An 11,422-nucleotide genomic window follows, 5' to 3' on the forward strand; every position below is an offset into this window, starting at 1 on the left:
CACGTCATTGTAAGAACAAAAGGCAGCAAATTTTTTCGTACACTTATGGCGGATTAGTCTCGAGGACTTCGCGAAAGCTCCGCGCAATGACGATGGCATTTTCACTTCCGGCGTTTCAACAGCCAATCAGATTCCGTCCGGAATTCTTGAGAGACTTATGGTCAGGCCCAATATAATATGGGCGAAGCTAAAAATGGGCCTGATCGCAGGTTAATCTGCAGCGGACCGCACTTTTGACGTCATTTTGACGTCATTGGTTCAATAATCTGCAGCGGGCTGCACTTTTGACGTCAGCGGTTCAATACGAAAAAATTCTTTCCAAATTTGGTCAACAGCAGCTGGTTATGGTGAATTATGCGTGTGGTCTTAACCAATCAGAAACGGGGAAATATTTTGAATGAATAATAAAATAAAATACCAGCCGGCCGCTGCTTGTCATGAAAGAATGCAAATTTGCCTCTCTCGGATCTTTTGAGGGAAATGATCCAAAATCAAATAAGTCCCTTTAATTTTTTGTCACGACGGCTACGGCGACGAAATTGAAGTTTTAGCTATTCTAAGAACTATTCCATCTTGTTTGCATTATGTGATCGAAGTGTACGGATTGGTTACTGACGGTTTGAAGTAAAGAGTGACTGCAGCATGATCATTTTGGTTCTTTTAATCAATAATATAACTGCTTTTTGTCGTTGTCGTTGCCGTAGCCGTAGCCGTCGTCGTTTCTTAAACTCCATACTGTTGGAGGCAAAAAGGCGAAAAAAGTTGCGCTTCGTCGCGAAGGTCTGTATAAATCATGCCCGGATGTTCCATATTCGAAACTTCCAGAAGTTCCTACTTTGAAGTTGTTTCGCCCGTCTGTGATTTTCAATGTTTTGCAAAAAAACTGCGATTATTAAGTGGAAAGTAAGAAATATTTGTAGAGCTAAAAATAACGCAAGAGAGTTTAAAATATAAATGAGACTCGATATACTGGGTAACTTCCTAACATTTCAATAGCTATAAATATTTATGACGTCATCATCGCCATTCCTCGTGCATAGTGTTTATATACCTGCGTTGCTCATGCAGAAGTTTCTCGTGTTGAGCTGACAGAAAGGATATTGCAAGCAGTAATGATGGCCGAAAGCGACTTAGGTATGTGTTTCTCCCACACTGTAGCCGTTTATAATGATTTAGAGTAGTTTTGAGCTTCCAATTTTCACAAACATAGAGTATTAATGCACTTTATCTTACTTGTTTGTCCAGATGGTACGCGTAGAAATGGCGTCTCTCAGGTTTCCAATAATTTCCAACGGATTTGTTTACGAATTCGGGTACAAATTAGAAAAGAACCGCTTAATAAATATATTTGAAATATTCCGATCAAGGAGATAACGACGTGAATCAATGTTTGGCGAAATTTTGTTGGTTAAATATGTCATTTTCTTTTATTACTTTCCCGAATTTCGTCAGATATAGATCAATATGGCGACCGCCGTAGATGTGTTTACAGTTCTTGAGATGAATGTTTACGTAGCAGTAGTCCCATTTTATAACTTTAATGTTAAACCAGAGTTGCAGCACCGAGCGGTTGATTTATAGAAGAAGCGCAAAATGTCAACTTGATCGTTCCTTCGATCGATTGACGCTCCGAGAAGCTTTATTTGCATTCTTCGATTAATACTTGTATCTCTTTAATTTCGTAACCAAATTCATACACATTCTTTGTTATGAAGCCCTTATAAAAGTCACGTCTGTCATACATACACATGATATTTTAGCGTTAATATGTGACGGCAATGACCGCTTCATCGCGAAGCGATGTTCACTTGAAATTCAGAGCGCACGCGATCCACTTCCTTAACAATACCCTCAAGTCCGTAAAACGTTCCGTCTTAACATTAGACTCTCTTAAAGTACGTGAAAAAGCCTTGACGAAAGTCATTCCTAACGAACCTACCATAAATGATATTATAAAGGGGGAAATATTGCGCATTGACGTAGACTTGAGCGCGTGCACTCGAATCAAGTGTTGTTTTTTGGGTCTCGTTCAACCTAAGTAATATTGGAGCAGATCTTTCGACCGCCAACGCTAAAAACAACATTCAGCTGGAACGACTTCCCCTATTGTTGAACTGAGGTAAAAGTCGAGCATGATTCAGTTTTTTTACTTAGTGGTTTGAGAAGGGCAAAAATCAATTGCCTTATTGTTTCATTTCCTTTAAAACAGACGGTCAAGGGTCCCGTCATTTTTCATGTTTATTTGGTTTAATGTTGCAACTTGTGTCGTGAGCAACAAACAACTTTTTCTGCAGTATCCTGCAGGCTCAAACAATAGTTTAAAAAATGTTGAAAATTGATGCCCATCTTAATGATGGTCAATGCAGGAACTGTGTGGAAATTTATATTAGAAATAAACAAAATTCAGTAATTGTTTAACTTCTAACACCACAAGTGAGCTTTGGAAATGTATTGAATTCTTTTTCCGTCCACTCCCACATTCTTACAATTTCTAATCATTCATTATTGCTCTTTGCAAACTTTACATATTTGAGTTGAAGTTATATAAGACATAAATTATTTTTCTGACTGATACTGTATCTTTGATAAAAGAAAGATGAAGGATGACAATTCTGCATGTCTCAGTTTTATTACTTCTTTACATTATCAAAATTTGAGAGAAAATTATAAACATGAGGGACAAACACACACAGAAATGGATATCAAAATTGAGAAGTGATCATCATGCGTTAGCTGGATATAGCTTTAATTTAAGCAATAAAAATAATTGGCTGTTGGAGAAACCTGAAAAATTAAGACTACCTCAATGGAATTCAAACCCATGATCTCTGCAATGCGGGTACAATACTCAACCAACTCTGCTGTGAAGCCACTTGGCTGGGAGCAGGTCAAATGGAAGTGTGAGATGTTTTAAATTAATTAACTTGCAAATATATAAGCTTTATCATTTGGGGAGATTCCGTTTTGGACTTACATGTATTAACAATGAAGGTCCCATTTACACCTTGCCTTTTGATCATTTTTCTATTTACTGTTATTTATGTCCTTTGTTATTCTTGAAATTGAAAGACCAATATTAACCTGTGAAAAAATATAAAACGAGGTTTTGCATGGGTGGAGTTCATTTGAATATTAAGTTCAGTCGTTTGGAACAGATGCAATATCAAGAATTAAACGCTCAAGCTTCCCTTGCCCAATTTACCTCTTTGAACACGTGCCTGTCCAAAGGTTGTGTTGGAAGACACCTTGAACACATTGTAAGACCAGTTAACCTTTGAGAGAAGGTGCACATATTTGCATATCATTGTTAATTCAGTTTGAAAGGACTGCAACAGAGTGAATCGAGCAGTTGTCATTATTGTTGTTATTATCATTATATTGTGAATTTGAATTATTATTATGTTTTATTTACTGTATCATGCCATTTGATGTACACAGTAGTTGGTGGATAATGCTGGAATGTCAAGTTGCTGCTCATAATAAGAATTTTCTGATTATCTTTCCTGTTCTTAAGATATGTGCTCTCTGCATGATGATCACCAATTTGCTTTTGATCCCAATTTTCTCTGCCCAGGACTTGATTTGATTGTCATTATTATTATATTCATGTTATAACAGCCTCAGACTCAAAGATGTTAAATGGTCTGGTCAAAAAGTTATGGAGCAATCAACAACAAGTTTACAAAGTTCCCCAACTCCCCTGTCCAGATTCTTACATGCACAAAAACAAAACTTTCCTCAATTAAACCTTACAGTTCCAAGTAGTGCTGTCTTCTGCGTTATTTCCACACAAGCATCAATTTCAAGCTTTTTAACAAACTTCTTGAAGTTCTTGCTCACTACACCTGGCACTCCAATTACCACCGGTACAATGACAACTTTCTGTACCTCCCACATTTTAATGATTTCATCTTTAAGAAGCTGATATTTCTCCAATTTTTTAACCATCTTTTCTACCACCCACGCATCTCCCGGTAATTACATGTAGCAACATCCGTTGACTGTTGCCTCTTTTTGGCCTTGTTTAGAGTGACAATGTCAGGCCTTCTTGCATTGATCGTCTGGTTGCATTGAACATTAAAATCCCAGAGAACCTTAATATGTGACTCTGATTCTAGTACCCCTTCAGATGTTTGATTGTTACCTTTTTTCAGCTTTGGCAAAACCCTTGTTTTCGCACATTTTCCAATGCAAATATCGGGCAGCATTATCATGTCGTCGTTTGTACTCCCTTTGTGCTTTTTGCTGACAATGTGTTACCCTTTCACGCTTTTCCCAGCATTATTATTATTATTATTATTATTCATTTCTGTCTAAAACTGTTATCCCACCAATAACTTGGTACATCGTTAAGTGATTTTCCCATTTTCAATTATCCATCAAGGGCAGGGCAGTAAAAAACAAGTTAAAATGCCTTTTGTATGTGTGATGTTGGCCGAGTTTGTGTGTTATTGAAAGGCTGCGCAGTAATCACTGCTGCCACACTTAGCTGGTCTCTCACAGAAAGCAATTTCTTTGTTGTAGATGTTACCGATTCTACCTTCCAAGGAAAAATCTTGCATGAACCTCAACCTTATGTACCATCCAACCCAATACATGAGAGTGACATAGAAAGGTTGCTATCCATAGAGAGTGAAAGCATGGAAAGCTCTTGGTCGCGTATCAAAAAGACAAAAGATGCTGAGGTCTGGAGAAGAGAGTCAATGGAGGAAGGATACCCTCCAATCACCAAGGTAAACTTTAATTGCTAATTTCTGTTCTGAATGTGTTGGACAATGACAAGATTATGAGAATAGCTAGAACGGCGTGCAAGAGCCCCTATACATGTATAACCTTATTGGAATAAAGAGGTCACTTTAAAACAATAGTTCTGATAAGTTACACTCAGTCTGAAATTGTACTACATGTATTTTGTGGGCTTGCATGAAGTGCAAGGAGATCAAGCCATATCTCTCTTTGTCAGTTGCTTCATAGTCCAATAATAATTATTGTCATGACATTAATTAATTCACTCTTTACACGTACATGTAGATGATCTGTTTTCCTTAGGAACTCAGACAGACAATATTCAGTGTTTTCATTGTATTGCTGCCTTTCAGGGCTTGCCAAAAGCATGTGTCAAATCTTGTTAGGAATACTTTCTAAGATTGTCATGTTCTGGTTTAGCACTAGCAGCCTTCAGGGTGATAGAGTTTAAAATGAGGAGTTCCCAGTGTTTACAGTACAACTACATGTAGTTAGGTCTACTCCTTATTTTACATGTACACTGTATTTCTTGTCAGGACAAAAGAGGGCTTTTTGATGTATGAAGAATTGGGATACTGCATGTACAGTGTAATGGTTTAAAGTATTTTACATTTGTATTTAACCCTTTCCCCATTTAACCCTTTAACCCTTTCACTCTGTTCTAATGCCAGACGATTTTATTCATCAATAGGGAACCCGCAGGAGTCAATGAGGTCCCTTGATTTATGAGTCAAATGGTCAATGAGTCGATGAGACTCACAGTCAATGTAGCAATAATTTATTAATTAAGCCTAAGCCCTCGTTTCAGTGATTAGGCCTAAGAACTCTCTGAAAATTTTAGCTTTCATTTTATGGGTTAGGGTAACTGCACTAACTCATTGAGTTATTGACTCATGACTCATAACTCATTGATTCATTGACTCATAAATACTTGATACTCGGAGTCAGTGGGTTAATCAGTCACTCACATGTCCCCATTAAAGAAATTTAGGAAGTAATTTTTACATTCAAAAGAAATTTAGGAAGTAATTTTTACATTCAGCCCAGCATGTAGTTACAGCATCTTAGTTTCGGTATTTTATTTCAGGCGGTGCTTCAACTCGAAGGGGTTCCATTCAAGAAAGGTATGTGGTATTTTTATGTGTGAAAATAATAATATTTATGATTGTGGCTGGAATAATTTAACATTATTGCTAACGATTAAATGCACTTAAATGTAGAGCGGTAGTGGTAGACCTGGGCTGGTCGATCATCAAATAGTGGTCAGTGGTATTTGGCACAGGCGCATGCTCATTTGTTTGCTTAAGCACAATATGGCACCCATCGGACATTTACCAGCTTCTTTGTGCAGTGCTTCCCCCCTCCCTGCTGGCACTGTTCATCATTGTGACAGGTACCTTGATGCTTGGCGTGGGGGTTGGGGACTCATGGCTGGGTTGTGGGATTGCTGGCCATGGGAGCAATTACTCAGTCGAGGGCTGGCTTGCCTCCATTGGAAGCCCCTAGACATGTCGTACGTGTCCCAGGAACTCAACCTCCATTTAGTGATGCAGTTGTTAAATCTTAAGCTTTAAGTTATTTTTTGTTTGTCATTTAAGCTGTGAAGTTGATGACAGACTGGAAGCTGCGTCAGGAATGGGACAAAACTGCAGCTGTTGTTGATGTGCTGGACAGAATAGGAAACTTTAAAGTTGTGTACAAGTAAGATTGGATGATTTATGTATTGTGCTTTTGACATACATGTAGGTAAATTGTATTGAATTTATTAGTCCAAGTTTGACCATACATGTTGCTTCAGCTTGCCTTTTATTATTTATTAATTTCTGTATGTTATTAAAATAGTCCATTTCTGAGTTGCTGTTTGCCCTTTCACTAAGAGTCTTGGTGTGAGGCGATCAAAATTTGGAAATGAGTTTGACATGCATAGCAATATGCAACTCATTTTCATTTGAATGCTTTTTTACATGAAGACCCATTTTTAAGCAGAATAAGCAACAAGAAGTTGGGCTATCAACATAAAATAATGTGTATAAATTGAGGGATTAATGTGCTGGTAGTTGACCCATTTATTTCTGTTAAGGATGGCGCCTATTATTGTTATTACGCATACGTTCTGCACATCTCGAGATACTCGGATTTCCTATGGGTGGTGCTTATTAATACAGGGATATTTTTGTGCGGTTTAAAACTATCTGGAAATATGTAGTAGATCTTAGTAAGTACTCTTGGTATCCAAAGAGAAATTTGAGGGTAACCATGCATTTGTTTTAGATAATTAAGCTGCAATTTGAGAAAGAACGCCATACATTGCCTTGTATTGTAAAGCTTTTTACAAATGTTATTCGTCAAATATCTTTGAAAAATGTGTGGTTACCCCCAATTTTCTTTTTGGATTTCAATAACACTCGTTAAAATCTACATTTTCTGCATAATCATAAACCGGGGCAAAAATACCTTTGAATTAGTAGGCACCGTCCTTAATGTCCCGATTTCTTATTGTATAGTCACTGTGATTATCGTTTCTTGCTTCTTATTTGTAGTGATTATAATCATGTCTTTTTTCCCCTTAGCTGTCTGAAGATGCCACTGTTTTGCACAAACAGGGACGTTGTATTGGCCTCTCTGGAGCGCTATGATTCCGATCAACACTGCTACATTTTGGCACTTCGCAGCACAGAGCACCCATTGATCCAACAAGCCCACAATAAATCCAACATTGTTAGGTAAAGATACTATTGTAAGAGAAGTGTTAAATGTTAATAGTTTTCTACTGTCTGAAGGGCTTGGTAAAAAAGCATCTTTTGGTGTCTTTGGAATAAGGTTTTTGTTTCTCTTGCAGATGCACACAATGTACATACATTGTAAGCATATCTATGTAGTGTGGTTATGAAATTTTTTGAGTGATTGTCAAAGTAAAATCTAGGCTAAAATCTGCAACATTGACGACCAATGTTGGCTACATTTTTCTTAGAACACACAGTTGGGTTTTTTCCTTTTCCTTGGGTATCTCAGGAAGCCATGGGATGAAAAACACAAGACAATCCATGCAATAAACTAAACTGGCAAGGAGTCACATTGCCTTATTGGCTTACTAAACAATAATCGTTGACATTTCAGTTACGAGATGGGTTTAGTTCTCTTTTTTCTTCAATTCAAGAATCATGTAAAACTGAATTTCTCAATCAGAGCCATGTGCTTAAACATGTGTGTAGTAGTTGATACTGTAGCACACCCAGGCCTCCTTTTGAGGATTCGCTCCCAAGGCACTTGCAATCAGCCTCACAATGGAAAACAACCCTGTCTGGTAAATTCATTATTATCAAATCCGGTATTTTGAAAAAAATATCAAAAACCCTGTCATGTGGCCTGAAAAAAAGTGAGCCTGTCCCTCTTCCTTTTTTTTTTTCAGAGCCGAGACCATCTTGTCCGGCACTGTAATCCGACCAGTGGAAGATGGCTCGGAGTCATCAAAGGTCACAATCATCACACAGATGAAATTAAAAGGTTCAGCTCCACAATTCATGAAGAACAGTTACATTGCTGGGAGCCCTGTGAAAAGAATGCAGTTGCTGAAAAAGTTCTACATAAAACACAAAGATGATGCCGACAGGAGTTTCAGCTTGAGTGATAGCAAAAGTGACATTAAGATGAGCCCCTACACTACACCAAAGACAGCAAAGAATTCGTCAATGGCTGGAAGTATCGACAATGTGATGGATTAAGTATTACTGTAATTTGTGGGCGGTAATAAGGATTACAGTGGATTTGAAGTCTGTACAGTTTAGTTCCAATCATAGGCAAAGCCGATGGTTGAATCTTAAATTTCAGAGACTTGGGTGAAAAGTTTGAAAGATGTCACAGTATCTAAATTATTTTTTGAATCTCGACTCTTGGGAATTTTGATCCAGTCCTTTGACTTTAAGAGGTTTTAATAAGAGCCAGGTGGGAAATACAACTACTTATTAATTTTTGTGATGGCCTGATGTTTGATTTCATTTTGAAGCAACAGTGTAAGTGAGAAAAAAACTAGTCATATTTTTGGGTGTGGCACCATGCCAAATTTGGCCTCAAAATTCAAGAAATCCACCCGGTCAAATTTTTTTCCGTAGGGCCACTGTTACACCGGGCATGAAGACCCTACCATTTATCCCACACACCTGGTTTTTTTTAACTTAAGCACACTTCTGATAAAAATGTTACTGAATTGGAACCCTTGACGTGATGGAAAATTTGATCGAGTAACAGTCATTTTTGAGGCATATTAATAATTGTTCAAGTTGTTGTTATTTGATGGAAGGTGAATACCTCATTAATCTTTATTTAGCGACTATTGTTGTAAGAACATTTGCAGGAATGGACCATCAGTAATGCATAATTTATTTATTAGGCTTGTAAATTAAGCATCTTTCGTGAAAGTTGTAGTGAATCTGATGTAGAGCTTGGTTATTTCCCAGAGTGAGAGAGGAGGAAAAAATTGCTTTGAGCGGGAAGTGAGCAGGAAGAATTTTACTAAGGAAAACGACGAATTACGCGGACTTTTCACTTAAACTTGTATTTTGTCCGCACACAAAGTACTAATGATGCAACGCAACTGAGCCCCGTTTGAACTTTCGTCGCTGGTGAACTCTAGCCCTTTTGCTCAAAGCCTTACTTGGTTTTCACAATGTTCGTGCATAAACTTGCCCTCCATTTGGAGGGCTCTTTTCTCCCTGTACCAAAATTTTGTAATTGTTGTATCAGAGCTTACAGAAATTGTCGTTAGATTCTTTGCTGTTATGGTTGTAAAGTTAGTGGAATAGTTGTAACTTAAGGTGGGTATTTAATCGATTGATTGTATAGCGGACTTGTAAAAATTTCAGTGTTAAGCACTTTTAAAGGAACACCTTGTTACACGAATCGCGTGAAATAATGAAGTTAACTCAAATTAATGTCAAATCTCCGGTTTTAGTCGTCCAGTCGACAATTTTAGACGAAGTTTAACGCATTTCTTTTGCAAGTGAGACAGTCCATTTGTCATGGAAACGTAAAGAATTTAATGTGTTTGGCGGCAGAATTTAGAACTTTTTTATCGGCTGCATGGATTTTGGTCATGAGCCGGTTATTCTGTTTAGTCGTCGTAGAAATGGAATCAGGCGAAATGGCCACTGTTCTTTAGCTAGCACGTGTCGTTTTAGTTTTTATCAAAACTAACATAAAGCAATCAGCTAGATGTAGTGAATACAGCAAAAGGAACTATTTTCAGTTACCAATTGTGAAATGTGTGTTACGTTTTAATTGCATTTCTGAATCTACGTTAGATCTTGTTTTTGTCCGACATTGCGTTGGATTCTTCCGTGTGAAATGCCGGCACCTTGATAAAGGTGTCCTTGATTAAAAACCTGCAAAGGAAATCAAGCTCCTTGTGGATATTTTTTGTCTTACCCCAGTCCAAGTTTTTAGTTTTATCCCTGGGGTTTTATCCCACAAGGGAGGCGCGCAGTCCGCGTGCATACTACTTCATTACATGCCGAACTTGCTTCGTGTGACTAAGAGAGATTTAACGACGGAGGTCCATGTTTTTAATTAAGGACCGAAGAAATCTAAACTAAATCAGAAGTAACTTAATAGGGCATTTCCGAGTTCATGTCTGCCTTCTCTTGAAAGCGAGTCTAAGTGCGAAGTTTTTGTGATGGTAATTAGTTCTACTTTACATATGAATGAAAACTAATTTTCATAAGAAAAACTTCGCACTTAGACTCGCTTTGAAGAGGAGGCAGACATGAACTCGGAAATGGCCTAGTTTTGGAAGTTATACTTGTGCTTTACCTTTGTGGAGAATTTGCCAAATAATCGGTATGATTTTGGCTAGTTGCAGTTGTAGTTTAGCTCTGCGTTACTTTGAAACACCGAGGCTTTGGGAATGATTCGCAAGTCTCTCGACCCCACAGCACTTATCTTTTGCGCATGTCTGCTGAGACATGAGATTCGAGGCTTTGGTGGCGAGATTGCAATTGGGTTTTGAAACAAAAAATGTATATAAAAACTTTGGTGATGTCGACGGCATGTGCAGCCTTTAAATTTAAGAGCCACCCTCAGTACGTTTGTATCTTTTCTTCCATCCAGTTGAGTAGAGCAATGTTGACGAGACATTTGCAGCGGCAGTGTTAAAGAGAATGAAACATCAACCTCTACATTCTGTCGCCGGTTGGCGTACACATTTGGGATCTTTGCAAAATAATGTACTAAAACGCATGCAGCTGCACTTGCAACATGACTCTTGAACTCATGAAATCTAGTGATTACGAGGCATGGCCTTCGCCCTGTTTACGTTGTTTGAAGCTTCCGACGAACAAGAACCACTCTTATAGATATACCTTGGGGGATGAGGTACTCAAATCAAATCCACCTATGGACAACGTAAGGGTAACTGCCTCGAAGGAATAAAGCAAAGCACGGAAAACACTCCATTGTTCCAGCTTGTCTCGTCCATATACCCTTTCCGTAAACCCTCTGCTGTTAAAGTTGATGTGGCGAAACCTTAACAATCAACGATGGGAATTTCCCGCTCTTTTTAGCTTTACCGAGAAAGAGTTGCTTTCTCTCCGAGTACTTGTAACTTATCTTCTAATGAAGTTTGAATGGAACATTTTCAAGGAGGTTCCAATGATTTCGTTGGAAAGATGAACTTTCAGCTGTG

At 38.1% G+C, this 11,422-nt stretch overlaps 1 protein-coding gene across 1 annotated transcript; it reads left to right on the forward strand.

Annotated features, from left to right (window-relative positions):
• The first annotated feature begins 979 nt into the window (after positions 1 to 979).
• LOC138003451 (uncharacterized) lies at positions 980 to 10,141 on the forward strand. The gene is made up of 6 exons (XM_068849534.1): positions 980 to 1,134; positions 4,525 to 4,733; positions 5,834 to 5,870; positions 6,345 to 6,447; positions 7,317 to 7,469; positions 8,156 to 10,141. The coding sequence occupies exons 1-6, from the start codon at positions 1,113 to 1,115 to the stop codon at positions 8,466 to 8,468; spliced, it is 837 nt and encodes a 278-aa protein (XP_068705635.1). The 5' UTR covers positions 980 to 1,112; the 3' UTR covers positions 8,469 to 10,141.
• The last annotated feature ends 1,281 nt before the right edge of the window (positions 10,142 to 11,422 follow it).

This window comes from Montipora foliosa, chromosome 1 (genome assembly GCF_036669935.1).
Source record: "Montipora foliosa isolate CH-2021 chromosome 1, ASM3666993v2, whole genome shotgun sequence".
Taxonomy (NCBI): domain Eukaryota; kingdom Metazoa; phylum Cnidaria; class Anthozoa; order Scleractinia; family Acroporidae; genus Montipora; species Montipora foliosa.

Bases quoted from the DNA above. Each gene is read 5' to 3' on its own strand.
- LOC138003451 (XM_068849534.1), top strand. From the start codon at position 1,113: ATGATGGCCGAAAGCGACTTAG. The intron at 5,871-6,344 runs GTATGTGGTATT...TTGTCATTTAAG, and splicing joins AGGGGTTCCATTCAAGAAAG to CTGTGAAGTTGATGACAGAC. The intron at 6,448-7,316 runs GTAAGATTGGAT...TTTTCCCCTTAG, and splicing joins AACTTTAAAGTTGTGTACAA to CTGTCTGAAGATGCCACTGT.